This window comes from Brassica rapa, chromosome A03 (genome assembly GCF_000309985.2).
Source record: "Brassica rapa cultivar Chiifu-401-42 chromosome A03, CAAS_Brap_v3.01, whole genome shotgun sequence".
Classification (NCBI taxonomy): domain Eukaryota; kingdom Viridiplantae; phylum Streptophyta; class Magnoliopsida; order Brassicales; family Brassicaceae; genus Brassica; species Brassica rapa.
The window spans coordinates 20,339,357-20,364,062 of NC_024797.2; the positions used below are offsets into that span (position 1 = coordinate 20,339,357).

Consider the following 24,706-nt stretch of genomic DNA (forward strand, 5'->3'; position numbering starts at 1 on the left):
TTTGAATTCTCGCACATGCCTTTTGACAAATGCAGTATAAATACTCAAAACCATATAAGGCAGTAATTCTCAGGCTCATCAACAACATTGATCATATAGCTCATAAGCATTTGATCACCACAATCTCTCTCGATCCTATACTCAATACAAAACTTCAAACTTTTCACCAGCAATCAAAACACATCATCAGAAGATGGGAAGAGCTCCATGCTGCGAGAAAATGGGGTTACAGAGAGGTCCATGGACGCCTGAAGAGGATCAAATCTTGATCTCTTTTATTCACAAACATGGTCATAGTAACTGGCGAGCCCTCCCTAAGCAAGCTGGTATGAACAAATTAAAAGCTATATATATATATATATATATATATGTGTGGAGTCCAATTTCCTAAATCTCTTTATAAAATTTCTTAACACTGATGATAACTACTAATTACAGGACTTTTGAGATGTGGAAAAAGCTGTAGACTTAGGTGGATGAACTATTTAAAACCTGATATAAAAAGAGGCAATTTCACCAAAGAAGAGGAGGATGCTATCATTAGCTTGCACCAAGTCCTTGGCAATAGGTATATTTACTTTACACACTTCTGTTTTTACATATGAATTTATACACGTATGCCTATATACGGTTTACATACATCCAAAACACATACGATAATGATCATCACAAGAAACATGTCTTGGTCCACTATTATATAAAAGTTAGTATACAATTATCGGCTCTTTTGGAAAATTTGTATTAAAATTCCTTTTTTTTCTTGGTATTGTCTCTAGATGGTCAGCGATTGCAGCAAAATTACCAGGAAGAACGGATAATGAGATCAAGAACGTATGGCACACTCACTTGAAGAAAAGACTCGAAGATTACCAACCCGCTAAACCTAAGAGCAGCAATAAGAAGCAGGGTACTAAACCTAAATCTCCATCCGCAGCGGCGAAACTGAACAGTACTAGAAGTGAATCGGAGCTTGGAAATTCATCAAACCCTTCTTTTGAAAGCTTGTTCTCGGCATCACCTTCGACAAGTGATGAGGTTTCTTCTGTGACACTCATGAGCCACGAAGGCCATAACAACGAGGCTAAGATGGATAACAAATTGGGAGACATCAGTACTGCGGACCAAGATTGTTTTTCTTTCGAAAATTTTGGAGCAGATATCGACGAGAGCTTTTGGAACGAGGCGCTATATAGTCAAGATGAACATAATTACGCGTCGAATCTTGAAGTGACTGGTTTTGATGATGAGACACAACAAGAGTTTCAGCAGTTAGGCTCCGTTGGAAATGAGATGGTTTTCGACAGTGAGATGGACTTCTGGTACGATGTATTCGTGAGAACTGGAGGGGAGCAAGAACTATTAGCTGGGATATAATTAATTAATTGTTCGACAGTGTCCGTAAAACTTTAGTTGTATTAGTTTGGTTGTAGGTAAGTCGGTTGTAACGGTAAAGTTGTTACTTGTTAGTGTAAACTTTTTTGCAAAAACTTTTGTTGTAATTAGATGTGTTGTAGTTGTAAGTTATAGGTCGTAGATATTTTAAAATAAAATATGTAATGTATCTATAAAATAATTATATTTATCAATTAAAATCATTTATATTAATTATTTTATATATTATCAAAGTTTACTGTTATTTAAAATGTGATATTTAAATAATATTTATGTTGTCTAAAATATTTCAATAATTTAAAAAACACCCAAAATTAAATTAAAATATTTTTAGATGGTATTTATTATGATTATCTAATTTCTTTGATATTATAGATTTTTTTTTTCATTTTACAGATTTTACCGCCTATAAAGAAGGATGTAGGTTTTTTAACCAAAATACATAAGAAACAATTTTGCTTTAGTTTTTTGCTGTAACTTTAAAAATAAAGTTAAAAAATGATTGGTATATTTAATAGAAACTTGATATGGGTTTTCACTTTTAAAAATAAAGTTACAACATAACTGGTAAAATTTAATGATTTAAAAATAAATAAAGCGAAAATATAGATATAAAGCCCAGCCAAATAAAGTCAAATGGTGCAAATATTATGGCTAGGAAGCTCTTTAACTTTTTATAAAAACTAGCTACAGTGAAAACTCTATAAATTAATAATGTTGGAACTATACTAAAACTATAATTTTTTAATTAATTTATAGAGATATTAATTTACCGATATACTAATTGAACCAAAAACTCAATTTGAGACTATAAAATTATATTATTTTATATAGATTTTTAGTGTATATTAATTTATAGAATATTAATTTAAAAAGGTTATACTGTAGTTAGTTACGAGGGTTACTCCTATTAATTAGATGTTACGTTTTCAAAAGATATGTATGTATTTTCTCCAAGATTGAGTAGTTAGCGACTTCGAGTATAATCAATGACAAGTGATTAACTATAACCTATATTGCGTTGTGGATGAAATAATTAGCCGACAAACATTGGATGCCATGCCAACAAAATTGATTAAAATGTAGTACTCTCTCTTTTTAATTTTAAGTGTCACTTTGGATCTTTGCACACAGATTAGAGAAAAAATTAATTTTGTATATTTTGTATATAAAAACATAATTACCTATACAAATAACCATACTTCAACTAATAAAAAAATAAATTGTATTTCATAGCTAATCCTTTTTTGTTTATCCTATAACGTTCTGGCGGCGACTTTGACGCAGGATATCAAAACGACGATGTCTCCGGCTGAAATTGACGATAAAACAATGGAAACTTTCGGGTTTGCTCTGAAGTAAGACTCGATGAAGCTGTTTATATATATGAGGAAAAAGAGAGGAAGGTAGGACAAACACAATAACTAAGATATTAAAAAAAGTCATTGATTGATCGAGAGGAGCAAGCGGTAACAGATATTACAGAGCAACCAAGAAGGTGAAGACGAGGTGGAAGAGTCAGGGATGATCAACTCGTACGCTCCAGACGAAATTATGGTTGGGTGAGATTGGGCTTGCTATGGACCGTAAAGAAAAGTAATGACAGCCCAATTTTGATCTTAACACGACAAAAACAATAGTGACATGGCAAAATATAAATATGTGACTGGAAAATTTTTAAACGATATGGACATGCTGAGAGTTGATTATTTAGAACTTTTAGTATTGTAAGATACTACTCAACTTTCTAAATTGGTTTCAAGTTCAACTATGGTGGAAAAGGAAAAGTTGCTACTAATTAACTAGCAAATTAATTATCAGAGAAAGTAGCTTAGTGTATAAAGAAGAATTCTGTCCGTTGTGTATCTTTCTTTTAAAATTCTACGAGACAGATTTTCCCAAGTTTGTGCCAAAAATGCATAATTGAAGAAGATATGATATCTTGGCTCCATTGTAAATAGACATAAAACGCACTGTGTTGATGTACTAATTCCATTTACCATACGATCACTAATGGACAAATGATTATGCATAGCAACCCATGACATGAAAGCATAGTTGGATGTGGCAGCAAGTTAATATCACGTATAATAATTTTATATTAAGAATATCACAATTTTTCCTTAGTTATGCAACTAGTAATTTCTCATAATGAGCGTTTCACTAGGAGAGCCACTCCCTAGACATTCCCTGAGGTCGTTGTTCTTCTACAATTTAACGCTTTCAACTCCAAAGTTTGCTAATTTTCTGAAGGTTTTTCTTTTCTTTTCATATTCATATATACAGTACGTTATTTGCAACTCCAAAGTTTGTAAGATCCAGTGAAAGTGCAGGAGGTCATGGTGGTGATGGAAACGTTTCTCTTGTGAAGTAATGGTTCATCCAAGTACTCGAGCGCACTGTATCTTATATATCTTAGAGGAGATGATTGATGGATAGTTTGACAAGAGTACTTCCACTCACTCTGCTGAACTGTGGTTTTGTTTTGACATAGAGCATGAATGAACCTTTTCTCCACTGGTTAGGAATGGGTTTAAGTGAGAAAGCTTAAATAACCTACCTATTAAGCACCGCTAAACTAATATGCGACAGTGAAGTTCTATTTTTAAGATGGTTTTGTTTTTCACCCGTTGCCTAAAAGATTCTTGTTGTTTTAGGAACTTTAATAATATCATTCTTCTGTTTCTAAATAAGTGTTACTTTGACAAATTTCATACGGATTAAGAAAGTGACTGAACTATATGTAAGCTGTTATTAATTACACCTCTCTAACCAATAGTATTTGAGATAACTAAAATTATTTATAAAAACAATGCAGTTTACAATTAATTTTCGGCTGAAAGTAAGTATAATTTGCATTGGAATTGCAAAGTGACATTTTTTGTATAACAAGAAGAAAAAAAATTAGAATGATATTTATTATGAAACAGAGGAAATATTAAGAAATGGATATTGAAAAAAAAGACTCTCCTCCTCATCCTCTCGAAGATACAAACCATATTCAACTTTGCTCCGGCTCAGGCTCCGGTGAACGCGTGAATGTGACGGCTGTAGCCGGATGCGCTCGTTCTTCTTTCCTTCGTCTTCCTTTTTACTTCTCCATGGCCACTCGCTTCCGACATATCGCAGGTTCTGGTGTAGAGGTTCTAATCGGTGGAGGCTCTGCTCGCGAAGGGCTCATCGCCGGTGACGTCTCAGCTGCAAGCTTCGGTGAGGTTCGTGAAGAGGTGGTTCATGGAGGAGCCGGCTTTTTGAGATGGGAGTAGATCGATTTTCAGTTTTCAGATCTACAATTCCTCTCCGCCATTGGCTTGAAGTGAAGGGCTGAAGCTCCGCTCCTGTCTCGTGGTGGTCTCCGCCGCTCTAGGGCTGTGGTTTCAGTCTTCTTCTCGGGTTTAGAGTTTGTGCCCCTTTCGGTGTCGGAGAGGTACAGCTCTGGTTCTCATTAGTTAGGTGGTCTCTTATGGTTTTCAACTCAGAGGCGGGTCTTCGACAGCTTGGTACGTAAGTGGTATTGGTGCAGTGCTCTCCTTAGGCTCGTGTGGGTGAGGTTTGTAGATGTATCCTCCGTTCACCGGTGGATTTCGAAGGTTTTCTATGGCCTTTGGAGGCTGCGGGTCTTGCTTCTTGCTTCGTTATCTCGGATCTTTTTGTCAAGGCACTCGTCATAGTCCTTCCGGGTGTTAAAAGGCCTCTTATCACTTGGCTTGTACTCCTTGTTTCATCGGCATTTACTTGTCCGTTGACACCGGTACATGGGTTTCACAACTTAGACTTTGATCTTTGGTTCTCGGAGATCACAAATGTGGAGATGGTTCTCGGGAGAGTCATTGACCGTCTCCGTGTCAACATTTGGTCTTAGTTCGCCTCCTGAACCCTAAGAGTTCGCTTGATCTGTTATGGTGGTGTTCTGGGTCTTTCCTTGTAGGTTTAGGAGTATTCTGGGCAGGATGTGGCAGTTAGGTCATCTCGCTTTTTGTTTGGTTCGTGGCGGCATTGAAGGTTGTCTAGCTGGTTTCTCGGACTTCTCGGTAAGGGTAACCTTCCTCTCTTGCTCGTCTAGCACTTCATGGACAGTAACGTTTGTAAGCTTCGAGGTGTTCATCGGTCGCTAGCTATTCCGGAGACGACATAGGAATTTCCGGCATCCGAAGCAACGAGGAGAATTTCACTTGGTCATCGTTGATGGTTGAGAACGGCGACCGATTCCTAAAGATAATAAAAACGATCTAGCGAAATGTGCTTGGTTTAATGGGTGGACGAAACTAGGTTGTAATACTTAGAATTGAGAAATTTTGTTCAAATCGAGGTTGTAAACAAATCTGAATCCCCGGTTATCGGGATGAATAAAAATTTCGATTTAAAAACAAAAATTAACAATATCGTATTGGCATTATCAAATACTTGTTGGTTCAAATAAATTTTTTTTTTTGGACAACTGGTTCACATAAGTTAAACTGTCTTTCTTGGCTCAATTTTCAAGATAGGAAACCTAGATATATACTCTCTCTATATATATATATATTATTAGGTTTTCTGATGTAAAAAAAATCTATATAGGTGTTCCTTGGATCTCTCTCTCTCTCTCCCTTCCCATCATTCTTCAGCTCCCCTTCTCATATTACGCTATTAGAACTTTTTTATTTACGCAGTTAATCAGAAGTCTTTATGCAGTTGACAAGCCTTCCGAGGGATTTGTTAGAGAATATACTCTCTAAGGTTCCGGATACACCTCTGGCACGATTCCGAACAACATCGAAACGATGGAACATTATGTTGAGTTCTGAGAGCTTTGTTAAGAAACATTCTGCGAACGCACCAAAGGATGAGTCTCTGTGTATCACGTTGATGAACTCTAGGGTTCACTTAGTAAGGATCAATCTCCATGATCCATCTGTTAAGGTTGCAACTCATCCATTCTACCTTAAAGATCCACTTTCCAATTCGTCACAAGTCGATATACGTAACGTGTCTCGCTGCGATGGCTTATTGCTATGTAGCACAGAGGACGATAGACTCGTGGTTTGGGATCCGTATTCAGGTGAAACCAAGTGGATTAAACCTAGAGACAGATACAAGGACACCGACTACTTTGCTCTTGGTTTCGACAACAAATCCTCATGCAAGCAATACAAAATCTTGAGGGTGGATCGTAACCATATACTACCAGTCTGCGAGGTCTATGACTTCACCTCTGATTCCTGGAGAGTTCTTGGTACGGCTACTGATTGGTATCTACCAGATTATTGTCATGGCATATCTATGAAGGGAAATACATATTGGCTTGCTATGCGAATGGTGAGGCCAGAAACTGAATTCATACTAGGTTTTGATTTTTCAAAAGAGACGTTTCAGTGTCTGCATCTTCCTCATCCTTCTCTTGGACTTACCGCTTTATCAGTGGTTAATGGGTGAGGATGAATCTTCATCAGAACTACAAGTATGGGTGACAACTAGTACTGGATCATGGAATAAGTCTCTAGCAGTTATAGGCCTTGATGGATATAGAGATATGTTAAAAGATATGATTCCTCGAGGGATAAGTTTCTTGGCAGACGAGCAGAAAAAAGTTGTAATGTGTTTGAACCGCGAAAACAACTTCAATATTCTGCGAGAAAATAAACACATATTGAAGGAACATCTTGGTGGCGGTTCTAAATGCATATCATCTCCCGCAGTTCTTATGAATTATCCTCCAAGTTTGGCTAGAATCCGACAAGGTACATTTCTTGGGGACGCAAAAGGAAAGCGGAAAGCATGTGACTTGTAATTTAAGCGTTATTTATCTGATAACCCCAGTTTCTTTTTTCTTGTTTTCTGCTAGCAACTTTTATACATTTTTCTGGTTTGCCTAAGGTTTTACAACCTTTTTTCTTTTTTCAACTTGTTTTTTGTTTTTTTGGTAAAACAACTATGTTGTTTGGTATTTTAAAATTTCCTATGACTTGTCAAATTAACTAATTCCATATATATATATATATCTACAACCCTCTTTCTGTTACTTTATGTGAATCATATTGATACTTGACCACGATCGACAACATTTAGCACAGTTGTTTCTGTTAGAGGTATAGTGTATCACCATTTATCCGGCTCACACGCATATTGCAGACAAGGAAAACATATAACCACTATTGTTTTATATAGACAAGGTGGATTTCTGTAAATGTTTTGTTGTTTTAGGCAAGACGGTTATACTTTGATCTTATATTATCATTATGTATACAAAAAATTCCATAAATTTATAATGCAAAGTTATAAAATTTATTAATTGATAGTAGAATTTGAACTGCACTATTGTTTATGTATAATGATATTTGTGTACAACTTTGAATACAAATTTTCAAATTTATAATTATTTTTATAAATATATTAGGTTTGTGATTAAAAAGTTAAAATAACCATACCAAATTATTTATAAATATTTAAAAATTATGTATTATAAACTCAACCCACTCCTAAATAATAGTCACTAGTTTTTGAACATAATATTATGGTATTTTTGATTGAATGTATTTTTAAAAAGTAATATTCAACTTACGATATTTCAAACAATTTTTCATCTTTCATATATGTAAGAAAATATTTAGTTTTTTTTTCCTTTTGTAACACGTAAGAAAATATATAGCACAACATGTTAAGAATAATAAATTGCGAGGAAGTCAACCAAAACACAATCGGACAAGTGTAATGACTACACTTTCACATGATGAAAATTGGTTTCCCTAGTAACTCACTCACTCTGTCACAACAAGATCATCAGAAAGAAAAAAATGCGTAGATCCAGAGGCAATATAAATCATCAAACAAAAGAGCTGATAAAAAATAAAAGCTCTTCTTGTAAATCGATCCAGAGGCAATAAATCATCAAACAAAAGAGCTGATAAAAAATAAAAGCTCGTCTTGTAAATCAATTCATGTTACATTAAAAAAAATAAATAACTAAAAATCAAATCAACACACAAAGATCACCGACACAACACACAAAAAAAAAAAAAGATCGATTAAATTAAAAAAAAAATACTTCCTCTGTTTTATAATATAAGTCATTTTAAAACTGCACACACAAATTAAAAAAATCATTAATTTCTTATATTTTTTAAACAAAAACATCATTAGTTATTTACCTAACCACAAATCAATCAATAATAAAATAGAAAACTAGATTTTGACCCGCACATTCGTGCGGATATTTTTCATCTTATGAATGTATACTTTTGATTTATTATAAACATTTTAAGTATATAATTTTAATTTTAGTGTTATATATTGTGAATATAAACCTATTACTGTAGTAAATTGTATACATGGTAGCATCCATCATATTATTTTAGTAAATTTTATTGATATAGAATATTTTTTGGATGTTATGATATTAATTTTTTTTTGTTATTAAATTAAGACTTCAAAATATTAGATTACTTTAATTTTTATAACATAGTTTGTTTTTCCGTGTTACATTTCAAGAAGTTATTCTTTATTATCTATGATTATACCTTTTGAAAAATTTAAAACATTATTATTTTAAGTTTGCATACTTATTTTTTTAAATTTTATATTTTGTCAAAATTGTTTAGAAAATTATACAACTATATTTGAGGTGGGAGATTATATGATTTTTGAAATTGTTTTGTTATTAAATAAATACATTATTTTATATAAATAATTTTAATTTCGGTAAAACTTTTATACATCTCTCAGAATATGTTTATAATTAATATAAATATTAAATTTATAATTAAAATTTGATTTGTCATTAATATTTTGAATGAATAATTAAAATTCTATAGTTTTCTAATAACATATTTTTAAATAGTATATGAACTAAAGGTTAGTTATAAACTATTATATTTTTGTATATTATTATTTTTTAAACAATATATTGTTGAGAGTTTCAAAAAAAAAAAAGTTGTTGTAGATATAATAGTTTAACCTATGTTAATGAATTTATGTTTATAAATTTATTTTTCTAAAAAATATAATATAGTTTACGAATTTAAATACATTTTGATGATGAGTGATAATTTATTTAAATGAAAATATTTTAAAAATAAAATAGATAAATTTACCCATATTTAATTCATATAGTACTTCTATTTTAATATAATATATAATATAACTAAAAATATATAAAATAGTATAGAATTTTATTTTCTTGTTTTATAATAAATTTTTAATTAACATTGAATTATAAAGTTATATTAGTATTTACGAAATTAATTAAGTGTTATTTTATAAAAATATTTAGAAAGTTGGTAAGATTTTGTTAGATTCTTTTTCAACATAATTTGTTATATTTAAAAATAAATTTATATTTATATTTGTTTTATTATTAATGTAAATAATGAAATATGTTATTTTTTTAGAGGATCCTAGTATGACTTGTTAAAAGTAGATAGAAAATAGAACTTTGTTTTAATAGATTAGATATCCAAGGAACCAAACACATTTCTATGTCCAAACACGTGCTATTCTAAAGGAAGTCCAAAAATAAATGAGAACTTGTAAATGGTAGATAAAAAATAGGACTCTATTTTAATAGATTAGATATATTATCATTGGTCATGTAAACTGTTAATAAATTTTATATAAAAAATCGAAAAATATTATATAATTTAGAACATAAAATTTATTCAAAACAATTTATATTAAAAAACGAAGGGAGTAGTAATTAAAATTCAATGCAAAGCAAATTGTTAAATGGTTAAACTTAACGACAGTGGCGCTATCTTCACTCGAACTCTCGCTCTGGCTGCAGCTGCTGCTACCACCACACCAAAAAGCAAGGAAGAGAAGAAGAAAGTTCGTTTCTTTTCTTTCCCAATATAGAACGAACCAAACTCCTTAGATCCGATTCTCACTCCCATCTCCTCTTCTCTCTCTCTCTCTCTCTCTCTCTCTCTCGATTCTAAAAGCTATTCATCTTGGATCTGTTCGTCCCTCCAAATCTAAGAGCTACTGTGTGAGTGAGCTCCTCTCCTTGTTTCTCCTTGTCGAATCGTTTGATTATCAAATTAGGAATCTTTGTAATTCCAATGTGAATCGTTTGATACGAATCCTCATTGCTCTCATTATCAGATCCATTTTTTAGAATCAAACTGTGTAGATTAGCAATGGCGTTGAATCAAAAAAAAAGGATCTAATAGTTTAATTTCAGTGAATTGTTTTTTAATAAAGTTTCAACCTTTTTGTTTGTTTTGTAGAGAATCTCACGTTTCGGAACTTAATACATTAAAAAAGGCGGAAGGCAATGAGGGGAAGAACAGAGGGAGGGAATAAGAAGAAGCCAGTGATTGTTCTGCTCTGCGTTGCAGCGGTTGTACTTGTTTTTGTCTACCTCTTCTTTGGCTCCACTAGCCATGCTATTGAGTACGGGAGGAAACTTGGGTTGGGTGGTGATAATGATGATGCTACCAAGAAGGAAGACGCTTCTACCTCCTTTTATGTTGACGATGACGCCAACGGCTTCACTCCAAGAAGCTTCCCTGTGAGTTATTGCACCCTTTTTTAGAATGTTTTTATGATTAGACAGTGTGGTTAAATGTTAATATTACCCTTATTGTTTTATCTGAAAAAAGGTGTGTGATGATCGACACTCGGAGCTTATCCCTTGCTTAGACAGGAACCTCATTTACCAAATGAGATTGAAGCTGGACTTGTCTTTGATGGAGCATTATGAACGCCACTGTCCTCCTCCTGAGAGGCGCTTCAACTGTTTGATTCCTCCACCTCCAGGTTATAAGGTAAGTTTTTTTTTTCCTTTACAACATCTGTTTGGTTATAGTCGGTGTCTTCTTGACATGTTTTGATATTGTGTAGGTTCCGATCAAGTGGCCGAAAAGCAGAGACGAAGTTTGGAAAGTGAACATTCCTCATACTCACCTTGCCCATGAGAAGTCTGACCAGAACTGGATGGTTGTCAAAGGAGACAAAATCAATTTCCCTGGTGGTGGCACTCATTTTCACTATGGTGCTGATAAGTATATTGCATCCATGGCCAATGTAAGGGCACTGTGACTAGATCTTATATGCACTTCTTCAACTTACTGATTCTCGAAACTTATGCAGATGCTTAACTTTCCCAAAAACATTTTGAACAACGGAGGAAGACTTAGGACGTTTCTAGATGTTGGCTGTGGTGTTGCAAGTTTCGGTGGGTATCTTCTTGCATCAGATATTATGACCATGTCCTTGGCACCAAACGATGTGCATCAGAACCAAATCCAGTTTGCTCTTGAGAGAGGGATTCCTGCTTACCTCGGCGTTCTAGGGACAAAGAGGCTCCCATACCCGAGCAGATCCTTTGAGCTTGCACATTGTTCACGTTGCCGTATTGATTGGCTTCAGAGAGACGGTATCCTTCTTCTCGAGCTAGACAGGGTGCTGAGACCTGGTGGCTATTTTGCGTATTCATCTCCGGAAGCATACGCACAAGACGAGGAGGATCTCAGGATATGGAGAGAGATGAGTGCTCTTGTGGAGCGTATGTGCTGGACCATTGCTGCTAAAAGGAACCAAACTGTGATTTGGCAGAAACCAATGACAAACGACTGTTATCAAGAAAGAGAACCTGGAACTCAGCCTCCTCTATGCAACTCTGACAGTGATCCTGATGCTGTGTATGGTGTCAACATGGAAGCTTGCATTACTCAATACAGTGACCGTAAGTTTTCATTACTTACTCCTCACATGTTTGTGATATAGCATATGCTTACTGAAACATTACAATTTCATTAGATGACCACAAAACCAAGGGAAGTGGATTGTCTCCATGGCCAGCTAGATTAACCTCTCCTCCACCTCGGCTAGCTGATTTTGGATACTCCACTGACATGTTTGAGAAGGATATGGTAAGTTAAGCGGATGATCTTAGTTTTAGTGCTATAGAAACTGTAGTCATCTTATATTATTGTTTCCACCATACAGGAAACTTGGAAGCAAAGGGTAGATGCTTACTGGGATCTCTTGAGTCCTGCAATTCAATCAGACACTGTGAGGAACATAATGGACATGAAAGCAAACATGGGTTCTTTTGCTGCTGCTCTGAATGACAAAGATGTTTGGGTTATGAATGTTGTTCCTGAAGACGGGCCCAACACGCTTAAACTTATATACGACAGAGGCCTGATGGGTGCTGTTCATAGCTGGTCAGTTTCATCCTTAACGTCACTTAAAATCGAAATCTCCATTAGTATCATATATGATTTTATCATTTGATTATGCTGCAGGTGTGAAGCATTCTCAACTTACCCTAGGACTTATGATTTACTCCATGCTTGGGACATCATTTCTGATATCAAGAAGAGAGGTTGCAGCGCAGAGGATTTGCTGTTGGAGATGGATCGTATACTTCGTCCAAGTGGGTTCATACTCATAAGGGACACACAATCCGTAGTTGATCTGGTGAAGAAGTATCTCAAGGCTTTGCATTGGGAAGCAGTTGATACAAAGGCAACCTCAGATTCGGACAATGTTATACTCATTGTCCAGAAGAAGCTCTGGTTGACAAGTGAGAGCCTCAGAGACCTGGAGTGATGATCATTGATTATAATGAGGACAAAAAACAAGATTCACCGAAGATTTCTTTACTGAGATCATCTAATCAAAGCATACAACGAAGAAAAATTCGTTTTATAGCGGCATTTAAACATATTTCTTTCTGTTTAATGTTTTCTTTATTTTACGTATTCATATATGTTCTTTGTATGGTTCAGTAGAGATGACTCAGTTTCCTATAAACTATAACTTTTTGGATGCAATTAGATGTATGCGTTCAATCATTGAATAATAGCTTATATAGACCCATTGATTTGTGTTTTATGTAAGCACATTTTGGTCAAACATTGTTCTGTTACATACTTACATCTAATGTGTAGCTTGTTAAACAGTATAATGAAAATCATTACAAAAACATATGCAAAGTCAGCAAGACAAACAAGGAGCTGCATGGTTTCATTACAATTTCGTGACACTTGCACAAGTTTCTGTGTTGTTGACGATTAGCTTTCTAAGGAGACTTATAGAGTATGCTGTCTTTATGAGAGGTTTATGTATGTCAAGGTTAAAGCATAATGTGGCATATGAGATAGTTTTCTGATATTAATATATGAGTTTTTTTAGTTTACAAAAAAAATAAAAATATATATGAGTTCTTTATTCATATATTCTGCTCCTTTTTTCGGGTAATTGCATTTGCTGCATGTGTAAAATGCTGGAAAATAAGTTAGCTGCTGCAGAAGTCTCTAGAAAGAGAAAAAGAGTCTGCTTAATTAAGGATTTAGAGAAGAAAGAAACTGAATACATGCAGAGAGAAATTTACTTGCAGAGGTTTTCAGCAATTGCATTGTGAAGCTGCATTGTTATTTCCAAGATGGAAGAGTATTTGTATCCATTTTTTTATCAACAAAGAGTATTTATTTGCATATCTTATTATGGAATTTCTACCTAGTGGAGAGATATGATGACGTTACATGAGGAAAGACACTTACAGAAGATGAGTCGAGACTGTACTGTTAGCTATCGAGTCCATTCATAAGCACAACTATAATATCTATTATTTTGTTTTATTTTAATATCTCAAACAATTTCAGTATTTAGGTGAACGTCTGGATCAAGTTGCTAAATCTTATTAAGCTTTTACCTAAATAACAATAACCGTATCTTCCGCGTTTGCCAGTAAAAACGACCTCAAGGTGACTCAAAGAACCTTAATATAGGATTGAAGAAATTCCATTGAAATCTTCTGGTTATCGATTGACTTGCAACTTTTACATCCAATAATCATCTGCCATGTGTCCATCACACATATGTTGAAAAATAGACAAGAGAAAGAGAAAGAGCCTCGGTGCTCAAAGGGCAGATTTTGAGATTTCTTTTTCCTTACGCTACCTCTAGATCCCTCTTCAACTAGAGACTCATAACAAACAAAAAATAGTTAAGAAACAAGAAAGATAAGTAGATAAAAAAAAACTTTTGATTTTTCCTAAATCATTTTGGAAAAACACATTCTTTTAAAGTTTGTAACCAGGTAATTTATTTTCTTACAATATTTTTTTTTTGTACAATACAATATTTCATTTGTCTATTTAACATAAAAAATGTGTTGTTGTTCTTGTTTGTTTATGCATTCCTCTTGAATTTGCAGAAATTCATAGCTCTTGGAAATCTATATGTTTCATCTTCTTTGTTAAAAGGGTTTTATCTCTACCCATAACATGTAAGTTCATTTGATTAATTTCTTAAGATCTTTTATTTCTTGATATGATCACCCAAAAAACAATGTACATCTCTCTCATTCTTTGCATCCTCAGAACCTGATGGAAAACACTAGTAGAGAAGCATAAGAAAAATGACAAAAAAATCTCTAAATAATAACTCATTTCTGATGAACAAACAAGGGTTTTGATTTTGCTTCTTCCTCAATTTAGGTATGCAGCTGCGTGTTGAAGATGGTCTCACCAATGAAGGGTCTATTAAAAGGGTTGAGGTACATTGCTCGTATCTTCGGTGAGTTCTATAAAACCAAATCATAAATATCTACGTACCTTTAAAAATAATCAAGAAATCAGTTTGTTTTTAAAAACGTTAAAAAAATTGTTGCATGCAGAGGATGAGAAGGAACCAGAGATGCAAATTGGACAACCAACCGATGTCAAACATGTTGCTCATATAGGATGGGAAGGGCCTTCTGCTACGACCCCAAGCTGGGTATACATATAATCTCTCTTTTTTTAAAATATATAATGTACTTGTGGTAGTGGATGAGCTCATATATGACTTGCATGGGAATATTCAGATGCATGACTATAAGCCACCCGAGGATGAGGCAAAAGGAAGTTCCGAAAAGAAACCTGCGAGTTCCAGGGAGAGGCAAAAGAATAAGGGAAGGCGTAAATCATCTACAAGCACAAACTCACCTGCAGAGTCTCCAGCAAGGCCAAGACGCAGCACGGGTAAACAGAGAGAGCAAAGTACGGGTTCAGGGTCGGAGTCAGGTTCAGGGCTAGACATACCTCAACAGAATGATCAGTCTGTGGTACAGAAAACCCCGAGGCAGAAAAAATCAAAAGGAACAGCAGCAGTAAGAGGAGGAGGCGGTGAACCTCCACTGCCTGTTCCACCTGTAGAGTCAAAGGAAACAGATATATCCGTGCGGGCGGTTTATCCTTGTGTGGGTCTAGAGAGTTCTACAGGAAGATGAGAGATGAAAAAAAAAAAGAGTTTTTCATGATCAAGTTTAGAGTAGAGTTGTGGTTTTGTTTTTCTTCTCATTATTTACAATTGTCTTTTCTCTCCCTTTTGTTAGAGATGTACGTTTGTATAACAAGACCAATGTTTTTATCAAGCGATTAAGTCGAGAAAACAGTACAGTTTGATGATTATTAATCAGGGATAACATATGTTTGGCTTAAATGATTTTGGTTACTCTAAAAGTATTATACCTCAGCAACCTTTCTGTTGTGTTTTTGGATCAGCGGTTACATGTTATGATAGTTTTTGTTTTAATAAAACCAAAGCTTTTACTATGTTAAGCAAAACTCATTTGCTAAACTGCTGGTACAAAGCATTTAAATTAAATACGTTCAGATGAAACCAAAATTTTTATTTTTTTTATATAAAAATAATTTTCTTTTGTTTTTGTTTGTCATATTAAAATATTCATGAACAACTAATATAAAATCATCTGCAAAAGAATTTAATGTAAAAGCATAATTAAATAAAATATTTAAAAACCGGTTCTTAATTTTTTTAATTAAAAGTTAAAAGACAGTTTTTTATATTTCGCCAAAAACTCCATCATACGAACCCCATTAATCATACTCTAAAATTACGTTGTCTGTATTTTTGTCAGTAAAAATGCAAATTGCGTTTTTTCATCTCATAATTTTTCTTGATTGGCAAAATATTTGTATAATCGTGTTTAACCATAATTCTGGCATTAAGCCATTAGGCAAGGTTAGGAAACTCGATCAATAATGGGCTAAGACTTTTTAGTAAACTCTGTGTAAGCCCAATATGTTTATACTAAATACGGGCCTACAGGACCCAAAGTCGTCGTTTTAGATAGGGTTTACTATAAGTTGTGTTTCTTTGGCTAGCGGACGACGACGGCACACAAGCTTCATTCAAGGTCAGCCGAGCGAAAATGGTAATTATTTCTTCTGTTTTGTATTCGTTGAGCTCGTTTCGATTTTTTCAAGATCTCTAGTTTCAAGATATAATGTATTAGGTTAATAAGAGAAGTGTAGGCTTCATTGGACTAGTTAAAACTGAGGCATGTTTTGTTTGAAGGTGAACATTCCAAAGACAAAGAAGACATACTGCAAGAACAAGGAGTGCAAGAAGCATACATTGCACAAGGTGACCCAATACAAGAAAGGTAAAGACAGTCTCGCTGCTCAAGGAAAGCGTCGTTATGACCGTAAGCAATCTGGTTATGGTGGTCAGACCAAGCCTGTCTTCCACAAGAAGGTACAATATAGTTTACTTCTTCTTCTCACAGATTGTTTTTATTTTATTTTTAGTTAGGTTGTTACACATCAGTTGTGATTATCCTTAATCAATGTGGCGAACCATTAGTAATCTTGATTTGGTTTTCTTTTGGGTAGACTCTCAAACATCAGTTATAATCAGTTTTTTTTCTTTCAAAGACTGAGATGTATTTATTTGTGACACGTTGAACAGGCTAAGACCACGAAGAAGATTGTCTTGAGGCTTCAATGCCAAACCTGCAAGCACTTTTCTCAGCATTCAATCAAGGTAATAACGAACTATCTTCATACATAAGTTCTTTTTATTACCAGATCTGCAAGCGCTTGGTAGTTGTTCTTACATTGTGTCGGCTTTTGTTTCTTCAGAGGTGCAAGCATTTTGAGATCGGTGGAGACAAGAAGGGGAAGGGAACATCTCTTTTCTAAGTTGGTCTTGTCTTAACTTTTTGCAAGTTTTGTTACTCATGTCGGATCATGATTCCATCTGTTTTAGCTCTCGTATAAGATAATCCCATCTTTGCTTGTTAAAGATATGGTTTGACTCTTTATCATTGCACTTCTTAGTCAATACAATATAACTCGCAAACCATATTTCGTTTTAGTCTCGGTTTTGCTCAAAATCAGCGAAAGCTTCGTTTAGGCCTGGTTAGGCTGGCAAAAAACCCCAAAATCTGAAAAGTCGAATTCGATCCGAAAAAATAGTATCAAATTCAAACCTAAAATGATTTAATATCTGAATGTGTTCAAAATTTTGGTATCAAGAAAACCGAATCTGACTCCAATTGAAGTATTTCGGGTATCCGAAATAGATTTATATATTTAATTATATTAATTATTTTTAAATTTAATGTATAATAAAAAACATTCAAAATATATAAAATACTTAAAACACCAAAATACTTGAAATATCTATTAATTCGGTGTCCAAATATTCAAACCAAACTAATTTATATGTTAAGCTTAGGTATTTTAATATATGCTATTCAAATTTATATGTAATATTTTATTTTATTTATAGTTTTGAGAAATATTAGTAATATAATGAGTTTAAAAAAAAAATTAAAAGTAATTTAAATAGATTATCCGAATCGAACCCACAAAGATCCTAACCGAATCCGGACCGAAATTTAAAAATACCCAAATGAGGCTGAAATTTTTGACCCTGAAAATCCGAAACACGAATAGATCCGAACCGAACCGAACCGAGTGGGTATCCGAACGTCCACCCCTAGGCCTAGGAAAAAAAAGCTGAAACTAAGGAACCGAACCGAAATACCCAAAATTAGAACTGAATTGAAATCTTCAAATATCCGAATGATTCGTATATTTCTATAGCCGAAATAACTGAACTGGAACCCAAACCTGCACAAAAAAGGAAAGCCCAAGTCTCAGCCTGTCTATCTTGAAAATCAAACGGTGCATGAAATTTCATGTGAGCAAGTGGATGAGTTTGTTATAACAAACTCGTGAGCTGGCATCGTCGCTATCACGAAAAACAGAGAGAGAATACAATCAAGTTGCAGAGTACAAGAGAGCAAAGACTTAGCTCAAGGTCGTGAGGGTGAGGATCGATGAGTTGCGAAAACGGTACACGGTATATACTATTCCGGAGGTGACTTTCCGATCTCACAGAAGAAACGACAAGTGAGCTTCATTTCTCGATCTTGTATCCTGTTGTATAGATCCGCCATTGTTGAGATCTTGTAAGCTTGATTGAGTTTGATAGTGAGTCAGTTGAGGGATGCCGTTCCCTCTCCGGTGAATTGATCAGCGAACACCGGGTGAACAAATTGTCTCGGTGCTGTTCTCTGATTGTTTACTTCGATCGCTAACCTGAAAATGAAAACAATCGAATCGATCACTTAACATAAGCAAGATAATAACCCTACTAAATCAGATCTAAAACTCCACAAGAGGATTACAGGCTTCTGTCACATTTTGTTTCTGTTAAAGGATTTTCAAAGGCTTCAGTCACATGATACTCAACAAAATTTTGCTCTAATTCTCTAAACATCTAGAAACTATTACTACAACAATGTGTCATGCTAAAAACAAAAGTTCTCTTTCTAAATACGACAGATAAAAACTAATTCAGGGGTTCTCTTTGCAATTTTGTCAAAACAGCTGTATCTTATCAATCTATATATATTTGTCTGGTGCTTCTCAGTTCTTCCTTATCGAAACGAAAAATAAATCGGTTTTATACAATTAAAGCGAATTAAAAGGTCATGGGTAACAACATAGACACCGGAAACTTTGGCCACCTGGGAATCACGACGGCAGAGATGGAGTCCCTAGCTAGCTTCTGCGAAGCTGTCTTGCCTCCAGTGTCGCCGCCTGAAGAATATTCCGGCGGAGATGATCACTACCGGAACAAAGAGACACTCCGATCATTTTTCTTTACTTCTGGGTCTCGTACTCCTGTTGTTCGCGAGGTAAACCCACTTTCTTCTGGATACATTTTTTTTAAAAAAAATTCCCTAAAATAATATTTTTAAGTTTTTGTCGTTAAAATAGTTTTCAATAAAAAAAAGTGACCAAATTTTTTTATTAAAGGGTAAAAGTATAACTAATCTAGACTTGTGGTGGGATTTTGGGATAGAATTTTAATTTTAAAAACTAAAAAATAAATATTAAAAATTTAAAAATAAAAAAATAAAATAAAAATTATTTTGATCTTTAATTTAAAATCTATTTTTGTGACAAAAACTTAAAAATAGCTATCTGAAAGAATTATCTATTTTTTAACTCAATTTTCCTTTTCAATACAAAAAAATTTGTCAAACGTCTACACAGAAACAAAAACATAGAGTTTGATTCAAACTCGTTTTACATAAAACTATAATATGTGTATAATATATTTTAAATTTTATATTGGGCAATTGTCAATAATATCACCTTTTGAAGTTTATGTCTCAAAAATAGCACTAGAAGGAGAAAGTCACAAAAATGACATTCATTAAAGGGTAAAATATCCCTAATACCCTTGGTTTAAAATTAAATAAACAAACAAAAATAAATAAAAATAAAAAATAAAAAATAAAAAAAAAAAAAAAAAAAAAATTTTTTTTATAGTTTCAGATTATATGTTTTCAGATTCGAAATTTTTATAATTTTTTTTTTGAAATTTTTTTTTTTTGAAATTTTTTATAATTTTTTTTTTCAAATTTTTTTTTTATAATTTAAGGATACTTTTTGAAACTGTTTTTAAAATTTTTATTTTTATTTTAGTATTTATTTTTTATAAAATTTTAAACCCTAATTCCTAAACCCCACCCCTTAACTCTAAACCCTAAGGTTTGGATTAATTAACTCAAGGGGTATAAGTGTATATTTACCTCTTTAATGAAACCTATTTTTGTGATTTTGAGCCTTAAGTGCTACTTTGGGAACATAAACTTGGTTTGGTGCTATTCTAGTCTTTTTCTCTTTTATATTCTTGAAATATCAAACATGTTCATGTTTTTTTTTTTTTGTAAATGTGTGTTTATAGACAATGTTTTATAAGGTGTCCTTGCAAAATTTAAACTCAACAAAAATCAACTTTGTTTTAAAAAAAACGCTGAAGGTTCTTCATTTTGCATTGGATGGCGTTCTTTTTTTGAGTTAACCCAAACAATGTTTGAGGACCTTTTACCAAAAATAAGAAATGTTAAAAAAAAAATTTGTTACAAAAAAAATGTTAAAAGTTAAAAGAAAAACAACGTTTAGTGGTTCTATAAAAAATATACGCACTGATAAAGCGAGGTCTATAAATGAAGGTAAATGTTTTGAATAGAAGTCAAATATTGCGTGAGTGAAAGACTTATTTATTGGATGCAGAGCATTGAGTTGATCACTAAACGAGGGACAGTAGAAACTTACCTTGTAACGAGACTGGTTCTGTTCTTGCTTGCTACTCGGCTAGGGACGTTACTCATTTGTGGAACCGAATGTTTGGTCTCGAGATGGCCTTTCGTCGAGAAATTCAGTGAGCTCTCGTTGGAGAAGAGGGAAAGAGTACTTCAGAAACAATTCAGAAACTGGCTTTTAACTCCTATTAGAGCTGCCTTTGTCTACATCAAAGTCGCCTTCCTCTTCTGTTTCTTCTCCCGGGTATGTCTAGAGATGTCAAATGGGCGGGTTGGGCAGGTTTAGGTATGTCCGAATGGGTTTCAGTTTTTGCTGGACATTTTTGGTCAAAGCCCAAATAGAACCATGTCCAAATGAGACCATAACCAAATAATACCATGATATGTTGGGCTATCCATGGACGGTCCATATGCCCACTTAATTTAAACAACATAATTTCAGTTTTAAAGATTTAAAGATTCTGAAGTTTTCAATTTTAAAAATGCCATATATTTAAACTTTATGTTTTAAACTTCATGTTTCAAAGTTATAAAAAACATAAGATAAGTTCAAAAGATTGGTGATTTTGTCTGATTTGTGGAAACAGAAACAGTCGCCAGACTCGCCACCAACTTCGTTATGAACACAAATCACCGATCCATCTAACCCATAACACAATATTAGTAGATGATACAAATCAGTAGCTAATAGTGAAAACCCACAACACAAATCACGAAATCAAACCTTAAGATAATGAAATCAGAAGTTAGTGAAGAAGAACCGAAAAGAATCGAAGAAGAACAAAGACGAGGAAGAAGAATCGAACACGAAGAAGAAAAATCAAAGACGAGGACTCGAAGAGGAAGAATCAAACACGAAGAAAAATCGCAAGAGTGAGACGAGAAGAAAAAAAAATGATTTGTGTTTTCTTCCAAATTTCCAAACCCTAGACATTTAAGTTTATTGGGCCGCCCATTGTCCAAATGGTTAAGCCCAGTGTTGCCCATAGATATAATTGGGTTCACCCATCTGGACAAATTTTAATTATGGTTTAATTTGGGTCTGTCCATTTTTGACCATATCGATTTGGACACGGGCCACCCATTTAGAGCCCGCCCATTTGACATCTCTAGGTATGTCCCAAATCCTCTGTTTTTCTTTACACTCCAAGGCTTGTCTAAGTCACAAAGAGACTGTATTTATTTTACAGTTGTGTTCAATTTGGATTAACCAATCTAAAATCCATCAAGCTAAACAGAAAGTTCCAAAAATAAAAAAACCCTAAACCTAAAAAATTTACCAAACCATATGAGATTGTCTTTTCCTTTGTTTAATTACACATAAAATAAATATAAGTTTCTATTCTAGTATAACAAAATCTCCTTAAATCTTTTATTTGGAAAAATTAGAATAATTAAATTCGAAATTATTATTAAAGTATGCAAATTAAAATTAATTTAATTTTGATCAATAAACGAAAAATATATTTTATGATATTGTTTTTATAAAAAAAAATTACATTATTCGATACACAAAAAATGCCATTTTTACTCAACAATCATTTTATTAAATTCTAAAAACTGTAATATAATAATACGTTATAAGATCCAACAAAATATCTATTATATTTTTTTTTAACTTGATTATTGCCAAAATAACAAAAACTAAACTTATCTACACATATTAACATAAATTAAAATATATAATTTTTTCATTAAACTAAAAAAATATTTAAAAAGAAATGTAAATTAATAACCATGCGTTTTGTAAACCTGAACCAGAATCTACTGGTTTCAAAATAGGATTTTTCCTACTTTTGTGCTGACAACTTATTATTATTTTACAAAATATTATTTTATTTTAAAAATTAGAATTATAATATTAGTATTTTCTATGTTTAGTAAATTAGATTTTTAACTATAAATCTTATTATTATCTTGATTTGCCGATGCTTTTGTCTAGGTGAGTCCAAATGGCGAAAACCTTGCATGGGAAGCCATAGGTTACAACGTGAACACCAATGAGAATAAACCTTCTGAAACACATAAAGAAAGACCTCTTGAAAAAGGGATGGTGGAGACCATGCAAGAAACAGAGCAAACTCTCGTCGAATCACTTGCTCAAAAGGGCCTAGAAGCGGAAACAGACCACGATACGATCAGAATCAAATGCGACGCTGTCGTGGTCGGATCTGGTTCAGGAGGAGGCGTGGCTGCTTCTGTTCTAGCAAAAGCTGGTATGAAAGTAGTTGTTATGGAGAAAGGAAGCTACTATACGCCGTCTACTTATCCTTCTACCGAAGGTCCTGGCATGAACAAACTGTATGAAAATGGAGGGATCCTCCCAACCATTGATGGGAACATGATGGTGCTCGCTGGTGCAACCGTAGGCGGTGGATCTGCTGTTAACTGGTCTGCGTGTATAAAAACGCCGAAGTCGGTTCTTCAAGAATGGTCGGAGGATCGAAAGATCCCTCTTTACGCCACCAAAGAATATGTTTCAGCTATGGAACTAGTGTGGAAGCGGATAGGCGTCACGGAGACATGTGAACTGGAGGGTTTTCAAAACCAGGTTCTTAGGAAAGGTTGTGAAAATCTTGGGATCAATGTCGAAAACGTTGCACGTAACTCCTCGGAGAGGCATTATTGTGGGTCGTGCGGGTATGGATGCAGACAAGGAGACAAGAAAGGAAGCGACCGGACTTGGCTTGTAGACGCCGTGAGTCACGGAGCTGTTATTTTAACGGGGTGTAAAGCGGAGAGATTTATACTTGAAAAGAACGGTAATAACGTAGGACGCAAGAAAATGAAATGCTTAGGAGTGATGGCGAAATCTTTAAACGGAAACATAGCGAAGAAAATAAAGATCGAAGCTAGAGTAACGGTTTCAGCGGCTGGTTCACTTTTAACACCTCCGTTGATGATCAAAAGCGGGTTGAAAAACCGACACATTGGTAAAAACCTTCACCTACACCCTGTCCTAATGACGTGGGGTTACTTCCCGAACAAGGAATCTTCCAGTTTCAACTTCAAGGGAAGGTCTTACGAAGGCGGGATTATAACATCAATGAGCAAAGTGTTGTCAGAAGATTCAGAAGTTAGAGCCATCATTGAGACACCTGCACTAGGACCAGCCTCATTCTCGGTGCTATGTCCTTGGATCTCAGGGCTTGACATGAAGAAGAGAATGTCAAGATACTCAAGAACCGCGAATCTCATAACGATAGTTAGAGATCGCGGTTCAGGAGAGGTGAGAACCGAAGGCAGGATAAGCTACGTTGTTGATAAAATAGATAGAGAGAATATCACAGCCGGGCTTAGACAGTCGTTGAGGATACTCATAGCAGCTGGAGCAGAGGAAGTGGGAACTCATAGAAGCGACGGGCAGAAACTGATATGCAAAGGGGTTGATGAGAAGTTGATCGAGGAGTTTTTGGACTCGGTGAGTGCAGAGGAAGGGCCAAAGGCGATGACCGAGAATTGGAGTGTGTATAGCTCAGCTCATCAGATGGGAAGCTGTAGAATTGGAGTGGATGAAGATGAAGGAGCGATAGATCTTGATGGAGAGAGTTGGGAAGCTGATAAGTTGTTTGTGTGCGATGGAAGCGTGTTGCCTAGTGCGGTTGGTGTTAATCCTATGATTACAATTATGTCTACGGCTTATTGTATCTCCACGAGAATTGTTAAGAGCATCAATGAACTTTGAGGAGGATCATAATTTTAATTTTTTATTATTTTTTTTTGTTTTTTTGTTTGATTTTTAAAAAAAATAAAAATAAAAAAAATAAATGGACCAATCGCGGGCCGCCACGTGGCGTGAGGTCCGCGTTACAGTGATGAACCGGATTCATCCTAATGAACCTGCAAGAGCTGAGTTCATAAAAATGAGAATATTATAATATTTTTTTTTTTGGGAAATGTGTGAACTTCTGCATTGGACCCTCAATGCAGATGCCCTAAGTCCATCACCATTGGTTAATTCTTTGAAGAAAA

General features: G+C 34.3%; 5 protein-coding genes and 1 long non-coding RNA gene across 8 annotated transcripts; 5 read left to right on the forward strand and 1 right to left on the reverse strand.

Moving 5' to 3' along the window:
* LOC103859998 (transcription factor MYB15) lies at positions 1-2,008 on the forward strand. Its single transcript, XM_009137604.3, has 3 exons — positions 1-326; positions 439-568; positions 777-2,008. Exons 1-3 carry the CDS (start codon positions 194-196, stop codon positions 1,372-1,374), a joined length of 861 nt encoding a protein of 286 aa, XP_009135852.2. The 5' UTR covers positions 1-193; the 3' UTR covers positions 1,375-2,008.
* Positions 2,009-10,081: 8,073 nt separating this feature from the next.
* LOC103859999 (probable methyltransferase PMT1) lies at positions 10,082-13,217 on the forward strand. 2 transcript variants are annotated; one of them, XM_009137605.3, is made up of 8 exons: positions 10,082-10,354; positions 10,596-10,879; positions 10,971-11,135; positions 11,212-11,394; positions 11,461-12,055; positions 12,130-12,242; positions 12,319-12,539; positions 12,621-13,217. In XM_009137605.3, exons 2-8 carry the CDS (start codon positions 10,643-10,645, stop codon positions 12,925-12,927), a joined length of 1,821 nt encoding a protein of 606 aa, XP_009135853.1. In that variant the 5' UTR covers positions 10,082-10,354; positions 10,596-10,642; the 3' UTR covers positions 12,928-13,217. The 2 variants fall into 2 exon arrangements, with proteins under 2 accessions (XP_009135853.1, XP_009135854.1); XM_009137606.3 differs by having other exon boundaries at positions 10,107-10,358.
* Positions 13,218-13,458: 241 nt separating this feature from the next.
* Positions 13,459-16,183, forward strand: LOC103860000 (CRIB domain-containing protein RIC5). The gene is made up of 5 exons (XM_009137607.3): positions 13,459-14,419; positions 14,537-14,608; positions 14,820-14,898; positions 14,999-15,099; positions 15,188-16,183. The coding sequence occupies exons 3-5, from the start codon at positions 14,841-14,843 to the stop codon at positions 15,590-15,592; spliced, it is 564 nt and encodes a 187-aa protein (XP_009135855.1). The 5' UTR covers positions 13,459-14,419; positions 14,537-14,608; positions 14,820-14,840; the 3' UTR covers positions 15,593-16,183.
* Positions 16,184-16,442: 259 nt separating this feature from the next.
* On the forward strand, positions 16,443-17,484 carry LOC103860001 (60S ribosomal protein L36a). The gene is made up of 4 exons (XM_009137608.3): positions 16,443-16,540; positions 16,684-16,863; positions 17,077-17,151; positions 17,250-17,484. Exons 1-4 carry the CDS (start codon positions 16,538-16,540, stop codon positions 17,307-17,309), a joined length of 318 nt encoding a protein of 105 aa, XP_009135856.1. The 5' UTR covers positions 16,443-16,537; the 3' UTR covers positions 17,310-17,484.
* Positions 17,485-17,934: 450 nt separating this feature from the next.
* LOC108871097 lies at positions 17,935-18,905 on the reverse strand. The gene is made up of 2 exons (XR_001957755.2): positions 18,806-18,905; positions 17,935-18,716 (listed from the first exon to the last, which is right to left on the reverse strand). It is a non-coding gene; the product is annotated as an uncharacterized LOC108871097 (long non-coding RNA).
* A 150-nt stretch (positions 18,906-19,055) lies between these two features.
* On the forward strand, positions 19,056-24,460 carry LOC103860230 (long-chain-alcohol oxidase FAO3). Of its 2 annotated transcripts, none has more exons than XM_009137819.3 (3): positions 19,056-19,318; positions 20,706-20,978; positions 22,677-24,460. In XM_009137819.3, exons 1-3 carry the CDS (start codon positions 19,112-19,114, stop codon positions 24,417-24,419), a joined length of 2,223 nt encoding a protein of 740 aa, XP_009136067.1. In that variant the 5' UTR covers positions 19,056-19,111; the 3' UTR covers positions 24,420-24,460. The 2 variants fall into 2 exon arrangements, with proteins under 2 accessions (XP_009136067.1, XP_033144189.1); XM_033288298.1 differs by having other exon boundaries at positions 19,156-19,318; positions 20,681-20,978.
* Positions 24,461-24,706: the final 246 nt, after the last annotated feature.